The sequence below is a fragment of the Lithobates pipiens genome, unplaced genomic scaffold (genome assembly GCF_037356315.1).
Source record: "Lithobates pipiens isolate NorthernLeopardFrog02 unplaced genomic scaffold, aLitPip1_a1.2 Scaffold_16, whole genome shotgun sequence".
Taxonomy (NCBI): domain Eukaryota; kingdom Metazoa; phylum Chordata; class Amphibia; order Anura; family Ranidae; genus Lithobates; species Lithobates pipiens.
In genome coordinates, this window is record NW_027507748.1 from 277077560 (window position 1) to 277100839 (window position 23280).

Sequence of the window (23280 nt, forward strand, 5' to 3'; positions counted from 1 at the left end):
CGTGGCGGGCCTCCCCCGCCTGAGCTCCACGTACCATGTGCTATTTGTGTTCTTGTGCTATTTACGTTCTTGGGCAATTTATTTGCGTTCTGGTGCTATTTAATATTCTTGTGCCATTCATGTTCTCGTGCTATTCACGGTTTTCTCATGCAGTTTTACGTTCTGGTGCATTTTATGGTTTTCTCATGCGATTCGGTCCCATGTGTTTCCGGTCTCAGGCCATTCACGTTCTCATAGCAGTCACGTTCTCAGAGCAGTTTCGTTGTCATGCATTTGCGTTTTCATGCATTTGCGTCTTCTTGCAGTTGCGTTTTTCATGTATTTGCATCTTGCAGTTGCGTGTCTTGCAGTTGCGTTTTCTCAAGCAGTTGCGTTTCTCAGGCAGTTGCGTTTCTCAGGCAGTTGCAGCTTCTTGCAGTTGCGTTTTTCATGCATTTGCATCTTCTTGCAGTTGCGTTTCTCAAGCAGTTGCGTTTCTCAGGCAGTTGCATCTTCTTGCAGTTGCGTTTCTCAGGCAGTTGCGTTTCTCAGGCATTTGCGTTTTCATGCAGTTATGTTCTCGTTCGTTTACATTCTCATGCAGGTATGTTCTCGTTTCGTTTTTCGTTCTCATTCGATTTGACATTTTCATGCTTGTTGGTTTCAAGCACGTTGCTTACGGTTCTTACGCAATTTTGTTTTTCATGCGATTTGGGTCTCTCACGTGATTTACTTTTCTTATGAAGTTGTTGTTTCTCATACATTGATGATTTTCCATGCAATTTTACGGTTTCTCATGCAATTGCGTTTCTCGGGCGTTTCGCAGGCAGTTGGCGGTTTTAAACGATGTACAGTTCTTACGCATTTATGGTTCTCATGAATTTATGGTTCTCAGGCATGTTAAATTTCTCATGCAATTTACGTATCAGATGTAATTTACGTCCCAGCGTTATGCGTTTTGCGTTTCATGTGTTTTACATTTCATGTTTTGCGTTCTCATGCAGTTATGTCCTCGTTTCATTTTACGTTCTCATGCACTCATGTCCTCGTTTCATGTTACGTTCTCGTGCACTCATGTCCTCGTTTCATGTTACGTTCTCGTGCACTCATGTCCTCGTTTCGTTTACGTTCTCATGCACTCATGTCCTCGTTTCGTTTACGTTCTCATGCACTCATGTCCTCGTTTCAGTTTACGTTCTCATGCACTCATGTTCTCGTTTCGTTTACATTCTCATGCAATCATGTTCTCGTTTTCGTTTTATGTTCTCATGCATTTTATGTTCTCATTTCGTTTTACGTTCTCATGCGATTATGTTCTCATTCGATTTGACGTTCTTATGCTTTGTTTTCACGCACGGTTCTCACTCGTTTTACGGTTTTACATGCGATTGCTGTTTCTCATGCAATTCAGTTTATGCAATTCACGGTTTCCATGCAGTTGGTGTTTCATGAAGTTACGGTTCTTACGCAATTTTGGTTTTTCATGCGATTTAGGTCTCATGTGATTTACATATGAAGTTGGTGTTTCTCATACATTTGATGGTTTTCCATGCAATTTTACGGTTTCTCATACAATTGCGTTCTCGTGTGTTTTGCTGGCAGTTGATGGTTTTTAAACGACTTACAGTTCTTACGCTTTTATGGTTCTCATGAATTTATCATGTTTCCTTACGTATTGTCGGATGTAATGTTCGTGGCTGTTATTTACGTGATGCAACTTCTTGTGTTTCCCTTGTTTCTGACGTTTCCCCATGTTTTTCTAGCATTTTCTGACGTATTTCCATGGTTTTGACGTATTCACATGTTTCCATCCGTATTTCCCATGTGCCGTACGTTTCTTGTCTTATGCCTTTCATGTCATTACCCTTGTGTTATTTCATGATTCTCAGGCTTTTTTACGTTCCTCATGCTTGTTAGTGTCGGATGTATTGTACGTGTCTGATGCTATTTACGTGTCTCATGCGTCTTCTCGCGTTTCCCATGTTTCTTTTGTTTCTCGTGTTTCCTTGCCTTTTCTCGTGTTTCTTACATATTCCTATATGCCGCACGTTTTGTGTCTTATGCTTTTCTTTTCTCTTGTGTACCCCCCAGGGTTTTCTCTTGGGTACCCCCAGGGTTTTCTCTTGGGTACCCCCCAGGGTTTTCTCTTGTGTACCCCCAGGGTTTTCTCTTGTGCTTTTCATCGATTTGCGTTTCTTGTGCAACCTGCATTTCCTAGGCAGGTCGTGTTTTCCAGCAGCCACGGTTCTTAAGCCGCTCACGGTGATCAGATCACGCTACTCATGTTTTCGTTCAGTCACGTTTCCTTATCACAGGTATTTTTTGTCTGATCACAATTCTCTCGCTAGTTGTGTTCCTGATCAGTTGGGTGCCATTCCTCACTATTTATTTTAATTTCCTAGCTGCGTCCGGCCAGGAGTTGCCCTGGGGTATGGAAGTTTGGTTAGTCAGTTTTTCACTGATCCACAGTTTCTACTGGCTCAGGGACTTTCGTGGATCACAGGGCCCAGGCCAGTATCTGTAGGCTCGGGTCTCAGAAGCAGGTTCCAGTTACGCACTTTCTTTTCAGTTCCAGTTGTGGTAGATTGGTTTTCCATTTGGTTGGTACTGCAGCCTTGATCATTGGGTTTTGTTTTAAATTCTAGGAAGGCCATGACACTGCTTGGCATGTTTCCAGGTTAGGTTTCCAGTCCTGATGATGAAACATCTAGTTCCTTTTTGCTTTTCTGTTTTGTTTAGTTTTCCTTTTTTGCCTCCTCCAGCTTGTATCAGCCTTCAGCACTTTCTGGGCGTATCCAGTTAAGTCGCAGCATTTCATGCTGAATGATCTGTCAGGTTGTTTATTTTCTGCTTTTCCGTTTGAGGCCATCCAGGTCTCCAGCGGTGGGGACTCCCTGCTGTGCTTAGCTGACTTTCCATTGTGGGTTTCATTTTATGACGTTCACGTACTCTCAGGTTTATCTTGCGTTGGTCGCTGGGTTGGGCTCAAGGGGGTGCTATAGCTGGCCTTGTGGTTCCTGAAGCCGGGGGAGGGGCTACTGCCTTTCTTAGCGTTTCCTTCTCTGCGGCAAAGGCATAACTCATTTGCCGCCACTTCAGGTTAGACGTTATTCACTGGGTCATCTGGTTGTTGAGCTTTCTTCCTACTGTGTTATTTTTTGCCCCCTTTTAGGCATACTGACCACGTGACCTTTGGCACACTTCAGGTCTTTGTTTCCTTGTTGCTCTTTGTTCCTTTCCTCACCATCCACAGAGTGACTCTGAGTACAAGTGTAAAGGCTGACCGCAGGGTAAGCCTGTATTTGTAGGAGGAGTCAGGCTGCATAAAGCCTGCCCTCCTCTGCCTCCTTCTCGTTGGACGTCGGGTCTCGTGTCCCACCCACCCATTCCCTTTTTCTTTTAATTTCATTCTTTACATTTCATACTTGGGTATGCCCCCTTTTAGGCATACTGACCACGTGACCTTTGGCACACTTCAGGTCTTTGTTTCCTTGTTGCTCTTTGTTCCTTTCCTCACCATCCACAGAGTGACTCTGAGTACAAGTGTAAAGGCTGACCGCAGGGTAAGCCTGTATTTGTAGGAGGAGTCAGGCTGCATAAAGCCTGCCCTCCTCTGCCTCCTTCTCGTTGGACGTCGGGTCTCGTGTCCCACCCACCCATTCCCTTTTTCTTTTAATTTCATTCTTTACATTTCATACTTGGGTATGCCCCCTTTTAGGCATACTGACCACGTGACCTTTGGCACACTTCAGGTCTTTGTTTCCTTGTTGCTCTTTGTTCCTTTCCTCACCATCCACAGAGTGACTCTGAGTACAAATAAATCTTGACTGCCCGGACAACATCCAAAGAATGCAGTCGTCTCTCTTCTGCTGAACAAGGCAGAGAGAAAAAAGAAGGCAAAATAATGTCCCGATTTAAATGAAAGTCTGACACCCTTTTGCCAAAAAGGATGGAACAGGTCATAACAAGACCCTGTCGTGGTGAAGGATCCAGTATGGTTCCCTGTACGAAAGGGCCGCCAACTCCGACACCCTTCTAGCCGAGGTGATGGCCTTCCGGAAGGCTAGCTTGTGTGACAGCAAGTCAAATGCAATTTCCTTGATAGGCTCAAATAGTTGTTTCTGTAACTCAAACAGCACCAAGGACACATGTGACCTAATGGGGGGAAGCAAACAAGTTGCCCCCTGCATAAAGGTTCAGACCAGCGTATGGGAGGCTAAAGGCCTTTGGAAGAATACTGACAGAGCCGAAATCTGACCACTGATTGTACCTCTAAGCCAATCTGATTTCCACAGCTGACTGTAGAAAAGAGAAATTTCTCAATCAGGTATTTCCTAGGATGCCATTTTCTGGCTTCACACCAAGCAATATAGGTCTTCCAGACCTTATGATAAATCTTCAGAGACACAACTTTTCTAGCATTCACTAAGGTGGACACCACTGGTCCTGAAATGCCACTGTCCTTCAACACCCTGGCTTCAATAGCAATGCCGTCAAATTTAGAGACTGTAAATTGTGGTGGAATATAGGACCTGGAGACAGTAGATCTGGGTGACGTGGAAGCGTCCATGGCCTGTCTATTTTCAGTCTCACAATCTCTGGGAACCAGGGCCTTCTGGGCCAGCCTGGTGCCACCAGAATGACTGTAACCCCCTCTCTCTGAATCCTGCACAACAAAATGTGGAAGGAGAGAGAATTGGGGGGGGGGGGGGGAGCATAAACCAGGGAAGTACTGGTTCCATGAAACTATCAGAGCATCTGCTCCAATTGCCAGAGGATCCCTTGTTTGGGACACAAACTGCTGTAGCTTGTTGTTGAACCTGGATGCCAATAGGTTAACCTCTGGCCATCCCCAATGCTGGCAAATTTCCTTGAACACTCCTGGGTGTAGGGTCCATTCCCCCGGGAAGATCTGCTGGCAGCTGATATAATCTGCCTTCCAGTTCTCTACTCCCGGGTTATATGGACTACCAATAGAGTCGGCACATGTCCCTCTACTCAGGCTAGTATGTGGTTCACCTCCTTCAGAGGTGAGCGACTACTGGTACCGCCTTGGTGGTTTATATAGGCAACTGCAGTGGCATTGGTGGACTGAACCCTGATAGGGAAGTCCGTAAGCTCCACTGTCCAGCACCGTAGGGCCAGATGTACTGCCCACAACTCTAGGACGTTGATGGGCAGGATCTGTTCTGTCCTTGACCATTTCCCCATAGCTGTGAGCCCCTCTTGGGATGCTCCTCAGCCTGAGAGACTGTCATCTGTGGTCAGTACTCTCCAAGTTATTGGGAGGCAGGATCTTCCCTTATGCAGGTTCTGATCCTGCAACCACCATTTTAGGCTTAAGCGTGCCAGAGGAAATAATCCAAGGCTTGTCCTCTCCTGTTCCAAGCCAACAAGATGTCTTGTTGTATAGTCATGGAATGGAACTGGGCATAGGGCACTGCCTCGAAGGAGGACACCATCCTCCCTAGAAGACTCAAAGACCCGAATGGAGGGTTGTCTGGTGCCTATTATCTGACGCACCTGATCCTTCAGGGCACAGATCCTTACAGGTGGCAAAAATACCCTTGCTTGGACCGTATCTAGGATCAAACCTAAATACTTCAGACTTTGAGCTGGTCTCAAGGCTGACTTTTTGGTATTTATGACCCAGCCTAAGCTTTCAAAATACCGCACTGTGCAGGTTATGCTCTCTTCTATAGCCTGTAGTGAGTGTTCTCTGAGGAGGAGGTCATCCAGATACCTGAGCACCAAGATCCCTTGGGCCCTTAAAAGACTCAGTAGTGGTGCTAGGACCTTTGTGAACACCCGGGAGCTGTGGCAAGCCCAAAGGGTAGAGCAACAAACTGAAAATGACGTTCCTCTACTGCAAATCGTAGGAAGCTCTGATGAGGCTGAAAGATAGGTACATGTAAATACGAGTCCTTTATAAATCGATGGAGGCTAGAAAGTCTCCCATCTGGAGTGAGGCTACAACCGAGCAGACAGAATCCACCCAAAAGGACTGAATTGGTAAATACTAGTTCAGGGATCTTACAGCCTTGTGTCCCTGTTTGGTTTTTGAAAGGGCCTTGGATAAAACTGCCAGCAATCCTGTGCTCTAACCAGGCTATGGCCGAGCACAGTCCATCCTTGGTGATAAAGGGTGAAGCAGCAGAGATGACTGTAGGCACCATACAAGATAGGCACAGCGGCTCAGATTTCCCAGAAGCCTCTGGTCTTTCAGGGGATACAAAACTAGGGATATGACTAGGTTCATCAGGCGCTACGGACATAGGTGTGCTCTTCCCTGTAGTGTTAGTCCCGCTCCTCTTTTTCTAAGATATTTACAAGCCACAAAAAGGGAGTAGCTGGGTGTAGTATTAACACACCCCAGAAGTGAGACCCTTTAATAGGGCTCACCTAGTCCCTATGTAACAATCCTGCTAAGCACCTTAGCCTGCCAAGCAACACCTAGATGACCTGGGTAAGGATAACTGAACCACTGCAAACACCTGGTTTAGAGCCTGGTCTGTGTCCCACAGCTGCCTTCTGGAAGCACCTCACGCTTGGCATACACAGCTAGCTGTGCGTCGGACTGTCTGCACATGCACGCAGTCCCGGCGAACAGGTGCGGCTGTATTCGCATATTACGCAAATCTTCGTGCGCCCAGATTAGGCTAGCGAGCGAAGTGGCCTCATGGCCACCACACAAACCAACAAGCCTCATGCGTGACCATACATTTAAGGTAAAAAACAGCCAGACACAAGCAAAAAAAAGGTACACTTTACAAACACCCACAGCTAGCCCAAAACTCCCCCGTATGGTCACCACACACAGGTGTCCAGCCTCTAGCTGGCTTGACTGATTGTTACAATCAATGGTACACTCCACAATAAGTAAATATGGGGGTTTCACTTACCCGTTCAGGCATAGGGCAGCTTAAAATCTAAGAGTCCAATCTTCACCCATCACGGCGGGTTCCTGCTACTTGAGGACCTTCTAGGACTGGGTACTCTTTTCATGTTTAGGGTTTGCTTCTTTGGACCTGTACAGCACCCTGCAGGAATGCCTTAGCAATGTGGTTTCCAGGATTCCACTTTGCAGGGTCCAGCATCCCAGAAGGTTGCATTATAAGCAAAACCTTGCAGGAATGTTGTGTCTTCTTTGCAAGGCTCAGGTACCATTTATCTAAGCATGTCAAATGGATCTGATTAGTTAATCCCTTGACTCATTTAAGAACCGTTTGTGGGACTAGAGACCTGGAGCTCAGAGAGCTCAAACAAAGTTGTCCATCCACCTTGCAGACACTGGTAAAAACTGATGTCTTTCCTGTATGGGAAGTGTTATATTGGGGATCCCTTCCTGTCTAAGACTTTGTCTACCAGTGTTCATTCACCTAGAGATGGCATATAACCCAGTAGTAATGAATATTAACCTAACACTGTCTCTCATGATGTATGAAAAAATTCAGAGAGTAGTGGTTAATGACTCTTACTCTGAATGGTCTAAGGTTATCAGCGGTGTACCCCAAGGTTCAATGTTGCGACTCTTACTTTTTAATATCTTTATAAATTATATAGGTTCTGAGATTACAATTAATATTTCTGTCTTTGTAGATGACACTAAGCTACGCAGTGGAATAACGTCCTTACAGGAAGTCTCCAATTTACAAGCCGACCTCAATGCAACCAAGTGGCAAATGAGGTTTAATGTTAATAAAGTTACGCACTTTCGGGCTAAGAATAGGCATCCATCAAACATACTAGGGGCAATACAACTGGAGGAATCCATAGTGGAGAAGAAACTGGGGGTTTTGGTAGATCATAAGGTCAATAATAGCATGCAATGCCAGGCTGCGGTTTCCAAAGCAAGCAAAGTCCTTTCTTGTGTTCAGAGAGGTATGGACTCCAGATACAGCGATATCATTTTGCCCCTGTACAAATCATTAGCAAGATTGCATCTGGAATATGCAGTTCAGTTTTCAGCACCAATTCTCAAAAAGGATATCGGGGAACTGGAGAAAGTGCAGAGAAGGGCAACCAATTATTCCCTCTTGAGAAGAGGAGATTAAGGGGGTATTTGATCAACATGTACAAATACACAAGTGGCCCGTGTAGTGAACTTGGTGTTGAGTTTTTCACTTTAAGGCCATCAAGGAGGACAAGGGGGAATGCTTTACATTTAGAGGAAAAAAGATTTAATCTCCAAATACGGAAAGTTTTCTTCACAGTAAGAACTGTGAAAAAGTGGAATAGACTCCCTCCAGAGGTGGCCCTGGCCACCTTGGTAGATTGTTTTAAAAAAGACCTGGATTCTTTCCTAAATGTACATAATATAACCTTTATAGGTAAAGTTGATACAGGGAAAATCATATTGCCTCTCGGGGGATCAGGAAGGAATTTTTTTCCTCTGCTGTAGAAAATTGGAGAATGCTTTGCTGGGGGTTTTCGCTTTCCTCTGGATAAACTGTGGGTGAAGGATTGTGCATATGGGATTGTTTCATTTATTTATTTTTGGTTGAACTGGATAGACAGGAGCCATTCCAGAAATCGTCTATTTTTCTACAAGTGTTTTAGCAACCAAGACCATAAAAAGGCCTGGCAAATCAAACTGATCAACCGTGTTGGCAGCAAAGTTGTATGCAAATCTTGACTTCAGTTAAAAAATAAAAAGGTTTGAGCTGTCCCCTTCTGCCAACTGAGGATCCTGAATAGTCACCAAGTTTAGCACCACTATACTTCAGCTTCTTAGGTCTGTCTATTGTAATATTTATTGTAAACTGAAGACAACCACGATTTACGTGTTTTTTAATCAAATACTCTGTTTGAATTCCCCTGATTTTGGATAAATTAAACCTCTGCTGCTCCAAAATATTTTGAACTATTTATTCAAACAATAAAATCTGAATTGCTAAAGGCACCAAAATGTAAAAAGTCTTACATCTTTTCAGTAAAGGAGCAGACTTGCAGAAAAAAAAACATTTTTAACCAACCACATAAATCTAATTCTTTGGGCATGCAGGATGATCTCTACAGTTATTTATCTGCACAAAGGAGAATAGAAGACTAGATAAAAACGCCAAATCTAACTATACTAGTGCTGCTTTTGCCTGTCTATCATCACATAAAGGTGCCTCAAAACACTCCAAACCAGGGTGTTTATTCAGAACAAAGTCAAACCTAAATAACACTGGATGGAAGCATAAGAAGAGTGGGTTTGTACTTTGACAAACTTGGCTGTAAAAAAATAAAAATAAAATAATATTACAACCTAACACTTTAAAGAGCCCGCTCACAAGGATCCAATATAAAACAAAAAAAAGACCTGTTAGCACAAAATACCCAAATCAATCTATAAACACAGAAAAAAATATTACAACAAATCTGAAAATAGTGCTTTGAAAGATTACAAAAGAAGACACTTGAGTCAATGTTTCTTTATTAAGGAGACATCTTACAAAATAACAAAGACAACAATTATCTCACACAAACAATAACACACTAAGGTAGGTGGAACAGAGAAACATCTCCCGTTAACACCACCTTATATTTTTTGAAAACATAGAGACAGAGACAGAATACATGCATATTTAGTCTGAGTATACCCCACCTGGATACTCTCTTCTCAGAAATTATGGCTTTTATATCTCAGCATGGCAAAGATTTATAATACAGACAGCACGAAACGCAGGAATGGTCTGTCCCTATGCCAGGGTAAAGGCCATAATCTATTGCATGGATAAAAATCCATCAACATTTAGCAGGTTATAGGACATCAACAGGACACACACAAATGAAAAAATAAGTTCAGTAAACACACAGCCCCTTTCCATATGTACCTATATTTATTTATTTATTTATATATATTTGATCTATATACTTAGTTTCCTCTTTAGCATGCGTACATTCAAAAATATAAAGTGTAGGACAAAACCCTCTCCAAGATATACCCAAATGTTCAGATTAACTGCCAGTAAAGCCTGGAACAGCATTTGGCAGCCTAATTTATTATTATTTAACCAATGTACTTATTTTTAACCCATTTACATCATGGCAAAATAAAAAGCATTGGAAAAGCAGATCTGGAGTTAGTATAGTTTACAGCATCACAAAACAAAGGTGAACATTTGTTCTATTACCTTTACTAGTGAATATGTAATGCCACAACAGATTTGCCATGTCAGTAAAGAGGCCAAAAAATTATTCTACTGGTCTCACTCACACACACAAGCATACATCTATCCCCCATGCTGGTATGTACACGGTGTAACATGCATGTTATTTACAAAATATTTAACATACATCCTGAGCGGGCACACACAAATCGGAGCACACAAACAGGCCTCTGATCATAATGAGCATGAAGTAAACATGATTTCTGGAATTTTTCATTAAACATAATATGGCTGCTCTCCATTATCTGTCTTGGTCTATGAACTACCCTGTATAGCATGGTTTATTCCATTCCTTTTTTTATACACTCACATCTAGCTTCTTTATACATTATGTGTTCTTCCATTTAGGTTTGTATACTTTAGTAATATAAAACTTTTTTTCTTATGATTAAAAAAAAAAAAAAAATGTATCTGCTAAATAACAAGAGCATATGTATTTTAAATATTTGTGATTCTAACTGTGATGGCTCCAATGACTATGGAATGAAGCTGCAACCATCTGCATCTTCCCCTTCTCCTTATAACATCCGTCCTATGTCAGGCTTTCCCACTCTGAAGTTATCAGATCACAGAGACACTTTCATGTCATGGCAGTCTCTAGTTATAGAGCATCTCGAGATATTAAATGCTCAAAGCACAGAGAAAGCCCTGATTTGAAGAGCACGCAAGTGAGTGACATCCCACGAATGCTGGGAAGAGGAGGCATATACCCACAAGACACTTCCTATAATTTGTTGAAATGCTTTAACAGTAACACTTCTTTAAATATTCCAAAAGTGGTTTTGAGCAATATAAAAACGAAAAAGTATGTTTCCATTGGGCATTCACTGGATGTACAACACTCACATTCCTTGCTAACTCGCCTTATCAAAAATCTTTTCCCCATAAAAACCTTAAAGAACCAAGAAAAAATATTTTTTCTCAAATTTTAACTACTTATTTTGCATCATCATTGTAAAGTTTTTCTCGCATCTAAATGAACCCTGATGTAGATTATGTGTAATCTAACATCTTTTGCAATAATTTTTTACAAATTGCGTATTTTTATTTACAGTGACCTTCTTCTGATAGATACAATTATTGTTAACTATGTTAACAGTTTAGGAGTCCGGCTGCATTTGTAATCAGTACTCCCTACTACATACAAACTCACATTTGAAAACTGGAGGCAATAAGGCTGGAATGTTACCTGAAATAAATAAATTATGTGTCTTTTTTTTTTAAATACATTATTTAGGAACCTGATAGCTACGAGGGGCCCTTAACATGTATTTTTACAGAAATTGGAGTCAGTTTTGGCTAAATAAAACAGTTACTGCCACTGGTAGTCTGAAATAAGAAAGCATAAATTAAAATTAAAATATTCTTTAACATATAGCTACAATCCATGGACTTTTTTTTCATGATGATTGTTTAAGCCCTAGATTTCAAATTATAAAGATACCATAATATGATCCTTACAATGTACATGTAATGCCTTTCAAATTTTGAAGTAACATCACTTAAAACATGGCTATTCAGTAAGTGCTTGTTTTCGCTATGGTGCTGCCAACAACTGTATATTTAAATGCCCTACTATATTTTATATATACTTCAAACACCCATAACTTGCTATAGCCACAAACTAGCAAAATACTTTTATAAATGATCAAAATCATAAATGCTATTAAAAAACCTCCCTTGATATTTTAGGTAATCACTTTGGTCTTAGAAGATCTGCAAGCTTCTCTGAAGCTTTATTCTGCTTTCCAAAAATTGTGCATCTCACTACTTCACGCATCCATAGATATATCTATGATTTCTTTGTTTTAACACTTACACCTGCATTTGGTGCCAAAAGAAATAGAAATATTCACCTAAAATGAAATAAAGTTGCTTGTGCTAAATGCACACATAGTTATTCCATTTCCTTGGCAATGTGTCCTAGAGTAGATGTCTACTTTAGAAAAAATGGAAGACATGTGATTCTAAAGACTTGGTAAAAGACAAGCTATTCATTTAACCTCTTTCCACTGATGCTACAAAGTAGGAATTATATTACAGATATGGAGATCATTTATGTAATGGGGAATCTAGAAGTTCATAAGATAAGCACATTTAAAAATTAAATTACTCTAATAATAAAAAAAAATATGATGTGTATGTCAATTTCTCAAACACATTAAAAGTCCTTGTAAAGAAATATATTTACCTTTTACAGAATATACTGGATTTCTTAGAGTAAAATATCTTGAAATCAACATCTTCTATACTACTGCAATAACAAGTGTAAACCTAAGGTCCCTACAGCTAATTTTATTCAGTTAAAATGGATATACTGACTTGCAGCCAAGTCAGAGAACATACTTTGTCAATAACCCAGTGGCTGTCTACTACCAATTTTTGGAAGACTGGAATATTATACAGATATAATTTACCCACCAATGTATGCATACAATATAAAGTCTGCCTAGAACACACAAAAGAGGTGGATGTCTGTCTGCTAGCAATGACCAGCTTCAGAAGTCATTCTTCGTTGATAGAAATCATTGGTTTAGGATCCTATCACTTGAAAAAAAAAATATTCTGAATTAGGTGGCTGAATGTTTAAAACGCCTTGTAGTGTAACACCACCCCTTGAATGTGTTCCATAAGTCCTGGCTGCTGTGCATTTGGGGCTGCCGATGGGTGAGCAGAAGGTGCTTGTAGATTTAAGTCTGCACAGCAGAGTATGAGGGCAGGAGGAAAAATATTAAGGGGAAGTATGTGTGTTGCATGTGTGTTTGTTATTTACTTCTTTGATCCAAGTGCAAGGTCCACTTCTTCTTCTGGTTTGAGTGGATGCCACTGAGCAATAGGACGACGAGGATTGGCCAACATATCTGACCAATGTCGGAGCTCTGTTCCTGATGCACTGCATCCAACAAAGATCTTCCCAATTGCCTCATTCTTACCCAGTTTGTCATAGTCCAGAACTGTGATAACAACTTGTACTTTCTGTGAGAAAGAAAAAATTAAGATGTTACTCAAAAAAAAAAGGAGGTATTAAACCTTAACATAGTGAGAGCAAGCCATATAAAAATTGTACAAGAAGACACATGAAACCATGCCACTATTGTCCCATCCTTTTGAAAATGCTAGCTTTATGGCTGTCAAGTTGATTTATTGACTTTGTACTTTTTTGATAGACCAGTAACAAGCATGACTGTCAGGAGTCCTGATTTCAATCAGCCTTTACTTCCTAAGTTAAGATCAGCAAATGAGGTAAGTACTGGCATGTTCAGAAGGAGGAAATCAATGTATTTTTTTGCAGAACATATTTTCTTCAATGCCTGTAAAGAAGAAAAAAAATACTAAGTAAAATGTGGGGAAACAAAAAACACCAAACAACAAAATTAATAGATACTTGGAGAAGTATAGCGAATGCTCATTTGGCTGTACTTCTCCTGTGGATCACAGCAGTGCAATTTGTTTTGCACTCCTGTGACCCATTTTCAGCAGAGAGAGGGCTGAAGTCCACTCTCTGCCGACATCACAGTGTCAGTAGAGGCTCGGGCGTCATCACGACCATAGAATTGGGATCTGCCCAGATCCCTGGACCGGCACCCAGCTCAACATCTCAGAGAGCCAATGAGAGACTGAGCCGGCTGCTCCCCCCCCTTCACAACCCAGTGATCCAGTAAGGGGGGTAGAGCAGAGAGCCTGACAGTCATCAGCTCTCTGCTCACGGAGATGTGAGAAGCAAGCGATCGGCTTTGTTCAATAGCTCAGTTCTCAGTGTTAGAGGCACCAGGGTAAAGACGCAGCTTCAGAGCGATTCTGCATCTACACACTGGCACGCCCTAAGACAAAAAGTGCACTCCCTATATAACCCCTCCCACTACTGGGAGTACCTCAGTTTTGTAGCAAAGCAATACACGTGTATACCAAAGAAGGGAGGGACATCTGTGTCCTGTGATGTACTTCAAAGAAAAGGATTTTACAGGTAAGCTGTTTTAAAAATCCTATTTTCTCATCATACATCACGGGACACTGCCAACTGAAGGGAGGTAAACACAACAAAAGTAGGGCACCAAGAGACTAAAGGTCTTATACTGCAGCCTGCAGTACACTGCGCCCAAAGGTGATATCCTCATGACCTTTTACATCTACTTGATAGAATCTGGTAAATGTATGGTCTGAAAACCAAGTTGCGGCCTTGCAAATCTGAGACATGGAGGCGTGGTGATGCACTGCCCAAGAAGCACTAACAGCCCTGATGGAGTACGCTTTAATATGAAAAGGTGGAATTTTCCTTTTTAAACCGTAAGCCTGAACAATGACTTGATGAATCCATTTATAAATAGTAGATTTTGATGCTGCCTGTGCTCTTTTAGGACCGTCTAGCAACACAAACAAAACATCTGTTTTACGAATCTGAGCGGTCACCTTGAAATGGACCTTGACTGCTCTCACCACATCAAGAGAATGTAGTGACCTTTCTTCCACAGAACGAGGTTTTGGAAAAAATGAAGGCAGAACAATATCCTGGTTTATATGAAAACCTGCAACTAGCTTTGGTAGGAAATTAGGATGAGGCCACAATACAACCTCATCCTTATGAATAATCAAATATGGCTCTTTACAAGAAAGAGCAACCAACTCTGATACTCTTCTAGCAGAAGATATGGCAACCAAGAAAATTATTTTCCCCGTCAAGAGGACCAAGGAAATATTTCGTATTGGCTCAAAAGGCTGTTTCTGTAACGTCGACAGGACTAAATTCAAGTCTCAAGGGTTCAGGGGTGACTTAACTGGAGGATTAATTTGCGTTACCCCCTGAATAAAGTTATGAACCAGAGTGTGAAGCAAGTGGTCATTGAAAAAACACAGATAAGGCCGACACCTGGTATTTGATAGTACTCAAGGCCTGCTTCACTTCCAATCCCATCTGTAGAAATTCAAAGATCCTACCTATGACATATTTCCTGGGGTGCCAACCCCTGGATTCACACCAGGAGACATATGCCTTCCAGACTCTACAATATATGACTCTGGAGGCCAGATTCCTAGCATTAACCAAAGTAAAAACTACTAAACCTGACAGCCCACGGTCTTTCAGAATGTGGGTCTCAATAGCCAGACCATTAAATTTAGCGTTTGTAAGGTAGGATGGAATACCAGACCTTGCGAGAGATGGTCTGGCCATAGTGGTAGAGTCCATGGGTCTCCTACTGCCATTTTTACGATTTCTGAAAAACAAGATCTTCTGGGCCACAAGAATCACCTCCTTCCCTTCCTGCTTGATCCTGGGAAGAAGGCACGGTAGCAACAGAACAGGAGGGAATGCATAGATCAGTGAAAACTGATCCAACAGAAAAAGGCATCTGTTCCGCATGCCATCAGATCCCTTGTCCTTGATACAAAGTTGTCGATCTTGTTGTTGAACCTGGACGCAAACAGAGCCACGTCCGGAATTACCTATCTTTGACATATTGAGAGAAAGATATCAGGGTGAAGAGACCATTCCCCTGGGAACAACTGTTGGCGACTCAAGTAGTCCGCCTGACAATTCCCTATCCCTAGAATGAAAACTGCTGACAGACAAGGAATGTTGTCATCTGCCCAAGATAGGATATGATTCACCTCTTTGGGCTGCACGACTTCTTGTGCCCCCTTGGTGATTGATATAGGCCACTGCTGTGGCACTGTTGGATTGGATCCTGATAGGACAATCCTGTAGTCTGAACGTCCAGGCCTTCAGGGCCAGGCATATTGCCCGAATCTCTAGGATATTGATGGGTAAGGTAATTTCTGCTTTGGACCATTTCCCTTGGACAGAGGCTTCTTCCAGGATTGCCCCCCCCCCCCCCCCCCCCCAGCCCAGAAGGCTTGCATCTGTTACGACCTTCCAGGTAACTGGTAGAAAGGATTTTCCTTTTTGAAGATTCTTGGACTTTGGAGGATAAACACATTGGGAAGTCCAGAGCTTGGACCTTCTTGTTCCAAGTTGACAGGATACTGTTTTGCAGCCGTCTTGAATGAAACTGCGCATAAGGAACGGCATCGAAAGAAGCCACCATCTTTCCCAAAAATTTTGTGCAAAGTCGAATAGAAGGATTCTTCTTCGTTTTGACCAACTGAATCAGTTCACATATGGAACTGATCATTTCCTGGGGCAAAAACACCCTCTTCTGACCTGTATCTATGATCAGCCCTAAGTACTGCAATCTCCTTGATGGTTTTAAGGAGGATTTCTCTAGGTTGAGAATCTAACTTAGGTATTCCAGGTAGCTGACTGCGGTGACCAAACATTGGTTTAAGCGGGCTACCGACTGATCTATGAAGAGTAGATTGTCCAAGTAGACTAGTATCGTTATACCTTGAGCCCATAATCTGGCAAAAGGAGGAGCCAGGACCTTTGTAAACACTCGAGGTGCAGTAGCTAGACCGAAGAGCAGAGCTATGAACTGAAAATTAAGATTTTCTACCTCAAAGCATAAATATTTCTGGTGAGCGGGTAAAATTGCCACATGGAGCTAAGCATCCTTGATGTCAATTGACGCCAGAAGTTCTCCACCTTGTAGGATGGAGACTACCAATCGGATTGACTCCATGCGAAAAGAGTGGATATTCATAAACCGGTTTAGAACTTTGAGATCTAAAATGGGTCTGACATCCCCATTTGGTTTTGGTACCATGAAAAGATTTGAATAAAACTCTAATCCTTGCTCTTCCAAGGGAACCACCGATATCACTCTTTGAGACAAGAGGTGATCCAAAGCTTGAAAGAGAGACTTTTTTACTGGATCTCTGGAAACGCTTGATCTGAGAAAACGAGGAGACAGGAATTCCCAGAACTAGTTTGTAACCCAGAGAAATTGAGGAAGCCACCCATCTGTCTCGACATTGTTCCTGCCAGACCCTTGAAAACTGCAGAAGTCTTCCCTCCACTTGAGCGAGTGGGGGCGTCCCTTCATAAGGAGGTTTTAGTATGATTAGTGGGTTTTCTCCCCCAGGGTGTTTATTCACTGTGAAATGGGAAACGGGCTAAGAGCTTTTTGCATGGCGCTTCGTCTGACCAATTTTTCAACCATAAGATTCTATTCACATGTACCAGCCCTAGCATGAGCCGTGAGGCCTCGAGAATAGAAGCTTTCATAGCGTCTACTGTAAAACACAATGCCTCTGATATCCCGGACAAATCTTGGGCCTGCTGATCAGGAATAATTTTGGTTATCTCTATAAACTGGTCCTTTAGGGACTGAGATACCCCGATCGCTGCCAGCGCAGGGTAAACTACTGAACCTGCGAGTCAAATATAGTTTTTAAAAAGGAATTCCAACTTCTTATCTGTTGGATGTATCAGCATTTGAGCATTGTCTACAGGGCAAGTCAGGTTTTTGTTCAGAGGATATAGCAGCGTCAATTGCTGGAATCCCCCATCACTTATTAAATTCTTCCTCCATAGGATAAAAAGTGTTGAAAACTTTTTTGGAGGAAAAAACTTTATCTGAGTGCCCCCACTCAGAATACATAAGCTTTTTCAGCCATAAATGGATAGGAAAAGGATGAACAGTTTGGGGAGGCTATAGTGAACCCAAACCAGAAGAGGGCTCATCGACTGACTCCACTACTGGCAGCAAAAATGTGGAGAGGATCAATTCAGTGAGAGATTGTACCAACAACCTTTCTTGTGAACCTGATCCTTCCGAATTAGGTTCTTGGGAAGTGGAGTCATCAGCCTCTTCCTGGTCCCCTGATAGAAATTCATCATCTCTCGCCCCTTGTTCCTCAGCATGAGGGTCCTGAGCAATGGACGGGGACCTGTTACGCTTATGCCACGTACACACGTAGCAGACTATCCAGCAGACTTAGTCTGGTGGACTTCCTGCCAGACTGTCCACCGGACTTTCCGAACGAGCTACTTGCCCACACACGGCACTTTTTCAGCAGACTAATACGGCGTACTAAGTCCGCCGGACTATCCGCCATACTTTTGAAATGAATGGACTCGCCCACACACGCGGAGGAAAGTCCACTCATTTTGAGCACGGCTCCCGGTAGCCGTGAACAGCGAAGGAGGCGTCGCTGGTCCCGTCACCTGGTATGGACTTAAAGGGGAACCCCTACGCCGGAAAATCGGCGTGGGGGTCCCCCCAGGTCCATATCAGACCCTTACCTGAGCACGCTACCCAACCGATGCACAAAGCAGAGGTACTACCAGAAGGATTGCATCCACTGCTTTAGTAATAGTCCAGCCCTGTCGCTTCTATTAATGCTCAGCCTGATGCAGTAGTAAATGTGTCAAAAAGAATGTCTGTGTCACCAAACCTCTTTTATGCTCTTGTGTCCCTCTGCAGCTTGCAGCAGCAACAGTTTTTTCCATGCTGGGCATTGGAGGACGCCAACACCAACGCCTGGAGCTGCTGGTAACAGCATGGTCTTTATGCTGGGAGTACAATGCACAGCACGCACAGTAGTGGATATAGGCAGCCCCAGTTCAGCGAGGATGCGCATGCTCGGTGGCAAGGGGTTAAACTCCAGGTTTTTACTAATACTTGCATCCACAGTCAATGCTGTATAAACTGTATGTAGCATCAGCTACATGTAGTATACAGAGCTGTGTTTCGACAATGGTACGGGGACTTCCATTCCCATTTCTGGAACTAAATTGAGTTTTGTGCTGCTCAGCCATTCACAGAAACCTTTGTATTTTTAAAAATGAATACAAGACTTCCTCTGATTAGCTGAGGTGGAGCTTGTGACATTATCTGCCCACCTATCCACCTTGGCCAATCAGAGGAAGTCTGGTATTTTTTTCTGGTATTCATTAATAAAATACAAAAGCTTCTTGTGAACGGTTGAGCAGCGTTAAGTTTGACTCAATTTTGCTCTGGGAATGGGATAGGAAGTCTGCGTACCTCTCCTGCAAAATAGCGCTGAATACTGTATGTAGCCGGTGCTATATAGAGTTTATACAATGCTAACAGTGGGCTCAAACTATTTATTTAAAGTGAAGTTAACACAATAAATGCCAAAAAGCTACATGTTTGACACCAGACTTCTAAAAGTTTATTAAGGGCAAAATGTGATTGTGGTAATCAAGGTAGAGAGGGGGTTAGAATACAGAGACTTTTAGATTGTACTGTAAGCTCTAATGAGCAGGGCTTTCTGATCTCTCTTGTATTGTAACTGTACTGTCTCCCTCCATTTTGTAAACAGCTTTGCAAACAGTTGCTGCTATATACAGGGAAGTCCTGTTTAACAATTTTAAAAAAAATTAAGTTATCCTGTGTTTTTTATGATCTTGGCATTTTTCAAGAGATATTAAAAGGTTTTTTTATAAAATAACAAACATGTCACTTACCTGCTCTGTGCAATGGTTTTGCACAAAGCAGCCCTGATCCTCCTCTTCTTGGGTCCAACACTGGCACTCCTAGCACACCCCATTGAGTACCCCACAAGCAAGCCGCTTGCAGGTGGGGTATGCGCAGGTTTTGATCCTGAGCCGCACTGTGTACATCTATTGACCCCTCCCTTGTTACATTGCGCACAGTGCTGGACCAAGACTCGCGCAAGTTTTGATCCTGAGCCGCACTGTGTACATCCATTGACCCCTCCCTTGTTACATTACGCACAGCGCTGGACCAAGACTCGCGCAAGTTTTGATCCTGAGCCGCACTGTGTACATCTATTGACCCCTCCCTTGTTACATTGTGCACAGCGCTGGACCAAGACTGGCTCAGGTAAGCTTTTGGGGGGGCTGCACCTAAAAGGTTTTATACTATCAGGCAGAGAATGCATTACCCTAAACGGCGATTCATAATTTTCAGATCCTGGACACAATACCTGTATCTGCTCAAAAGGAATTTCAAAACTGAAAGACTCGTTGAAATATGGATTCAATGTCTTTTTCTTCACTGTCGTTTTCTTCTTTTTGAGACGTTTTCCATTCTGCATCAAATGAATCTTTACATAGGGATCTAAAAATAAGAAAAATAAGAAAGTAAATATGAACAAAAATAATACTGTATACAAAAACGACTGACCATAGCCAGGCTGATTTATAGAAAGCACAGGGCAACGGAACAACATAAACATTCATTGCTAGGGCCTCATGCACAATAGAAGTTTTTACAGCTGCTGTTTTTAAATTCAAATATTTTTTTCTCCAGCATATTATCCCATGTGTCCATGCACACATAGGCTGTTATAAATTGTTTTTGGCTGGGTCATTCTTTGGCTTTAAAAAAATCCCACAACTAGTAGGTTCTGAGAGGCAGTTTTCAGATCTAAAAATGCTCCAATGTAAAAAAATGCCTAAAAACACCAATGAACACAAAGCTACTGGCGTTTTTATAATATTATTATAACGTCCTTTGTGCATGAGGCCTAAATCTTTATACAAAAAATATGTCCCTTACTGAAGTCTACCACATGAATTGCTTTCATGTTACTTTATAAGCAAACAAACACAACAGCAAAACCGCTACAGTACCAATAGTGTTCAAATCCACAGATTTTTCAGTCTCAGGAAAAAACGGACAGCAGATGCTTCCCCCTTTGCAGGCCTCACATTGAGTATTTCCTAATCCAAAAGGAAGCCAGTAAGTGTTGAGGGCTGCCAGCTGCTGGATAAAACTTCAGCTACCAGAAATTAGAAGCCACTAAAAGCCAGAACAGTTTTCCATGTAAATCCACTTAATATGCAAAACTCACAATAATAGTTAATTAAAAAAAATAAAATAAAAAAGGGACAGAAAATGCACACTGCAGTGCAGAACTGATTTCAACGAGAAGCTTGCAAAAATGAGCTCCAGGGTACTGTGACTTATTTCACACAACCACTACAGAATTATTCTGTATTAATCAGATTTACTAAAGGAAAATAGACTGTGCACTTTGCAAAGTGCAGTTGCTCCAGAGCTTAGAAAATTAGGTAAAACTTCAGTTTGCAAAAAATATACAATCACGTGCAAGAAATACAAAACAAAGCAAAATGCATTTTTGCTTGCACATGATTGGATGATGGAAGTCAGCAGAGCTTCTGCGCTTTTCAAAGTGCACAGTCTATTTGCCCCTAGTAAATCACCCCCAGTGTGACACCCACTCACCACCTGCTGTAGAGATATTTATTTGATATGTGGGTTATGTTTCACCTCCAGGTGATTGGACGCTGGCAAACCGCAAAGCTTAAAGTGCTGGTTACCCCAACATTTCTTATTCCTGATATTTGCCTGCTGTACTATGTACTTGTGTGAGAAAGTATTCTGTTCTCTTTGTATTGATTCCTTTGTGTGAAATCCCTGGTGTTCCTGCTAGCCCTCTTGCTTTCCTATTAAAAACGGAACACAGTGTGGTCAGTTCTCTAGGCATGCTGAGAACTCAGTGTGCTCTCCTCCAATGATCAAACTTGTCCTGACACGCCCCTCCTGCACAGGACAGGAATCGGATTGCATGGTGTGAACACCCATGCGATCCGATTCTGCTGCGGACCAAAAAAAGGGTCCTGTACGAGTTTGCTCCGAATGTGATGAAAATTCAGACATACTATCTGTATGGCTGAAATCGCATTGCACAGAGATCGCATGTGATTTGCACTGCAGTGCAAATCATATCTGATCTCGGACATCGCAGCAGTGGGAACCCTGCCTAAAATCGCACATCATTGCACCTAGGAGAGGTAATTCTTAGACCTCTGGGACATCCAAAAGCATTCCAATGAGGGACAAGCAACAGCTAAAAGGCCCAATAGTAACAATCCTCTTAGGCTGGGTTCACACTGCTGCGGGGGGAGATCCGGATGTGATTCGCACCGCAAATCACATCCGATCTCCGTAGCGATGCGAGTACAGCCATACAGATAGTATGGCTGAATTCGCATCGCTCCCGCAGCAAACTCGCACGGGACCCTTTTTTTGGTCCGCAACAGAATCGGATCGCATGGGGGTTCACACCATGCGATCCGATTCCTGTGCGAGTCGGCAGATCGCACTGCGATATGCGGACGGATCTGGGGGTGTCATTAACATATCATTGACACTCCCAGCCGTCCGCATAGGGCAGTGTGAACTGCCGGCGGGAGTAATGCGATGCGGGAAAACGCCGCGGATTCGCGGCATTCCCGCATCGCAGCGGTGTGAACCCGGCCTTAAAGTGGTTGTAATCCCCCCCCCCAAAAATAACAAAATAAACTCCTGTTCCTTTAAAACATGATCTATAGCCTAGTGCTTGTGCAGTGTAATTTGTCCCATTGTATGATGTAAAATATCGGGTTGAGCCTGCCTGTTCCTGTATTCTGCCATCATCCCGCTGTGTGGTCAGTCTCTCCCTCTCCCCCTCCCTCCCTGTCAGCTCAGTAGTTTTGTTCACCTATTTAGTGTGTAGTGAGAGCCGGACTCCTCCCCGCCCCGCCCCTCCCCTCTTGCCACTATTCCTGTAAAGTAATATATTAAAATTACAGGCACCCCCCTCTGTTTTAGGCAGATATAAAGCACAGTATGTCAATTTAAAAAAAAATTAAAATCCTAAATACCTTCCTGCACAGTGCGCTGTGTGGTCACATGACCTCCCTCTGCTGGCTGATGTCAGAGGGAAATCTCAGCCCCTCCCGCTGCTCTCTATAGATCGGGAAAGGAGAGCTGAGGGAGGACACATGACCACACAGCTGAGCTGTGCAAGAAGGTAGTTAGGATTATAATTTTTAAAACAATTGACATACTGTTTGCCTAAAACAGAGGGGATGCCAGTGATTATATAAGTGACTTAACTGCTTTAACAAAACAAGACCAACAAGGCTCTCAATGTGCCGCCTGGTGGACTTCCTGACCAAGACAGTTGTCCACTGAAGCTTGAACATTGGCCTGGCAAAACTTTACAAAAGCATGAACAGAGGTGGCTACTTTGCTAGCTTGGGAAACCAGGGTCTGATGTTGAAAAGCCAGGAAGCACCAACATAGTTGGATTTCAAAGGAAATGGAAGCAACCTTGCAGATCATATATCTGAGCAATGAGTTTCCACTTAGCAACTGTGGATTGGGAGACAGCCTGTCTTTTCCCGGAGCCTTTGGATAGCATGCACAGGGCATCAGATTGATGAATTGAGGCCGTGACTGTGGAGTAGACTCAAACAGCTCTAACCACATCCAAGCAGTGGAGAGCAATCTCCTTAGGATATTTTAAA

At 42.6% G+C, this 23280-nt stretch overlaps 1 protein-coding gene across 2 annotated transcripts in view; it reads right to left on the minus strand.

Moving 5' to 3' along the window:
* Window positions 1–9383: 9383 nt before the first annotated feature.
* Window positions 9384–23280, minus strand: part of LOC143982595 (synaptotagmin-2-like) — a 138052-nt gene continuing 124155 nt past the window's right edge. For both annotated transcript variants that reach the window (XM_077481461.1, XM_077481462.1), the window contains exons 8-9: window positions 19947–20080; window positions 9384–13112 (exon numbers count right to left, since the gene is read on the minus strand). In XM_077481461.1, the coding sequence (XP_077337587.1) occupies window positions 12906–13112; window positions 19947–20080 (341 nt within the window). In that variant the 3' untranslated portion in view covers window positions 9384–12905. The remainder of the gene's footprint in view (window positions 13113–19946; window positions 20081–23280) is intronic.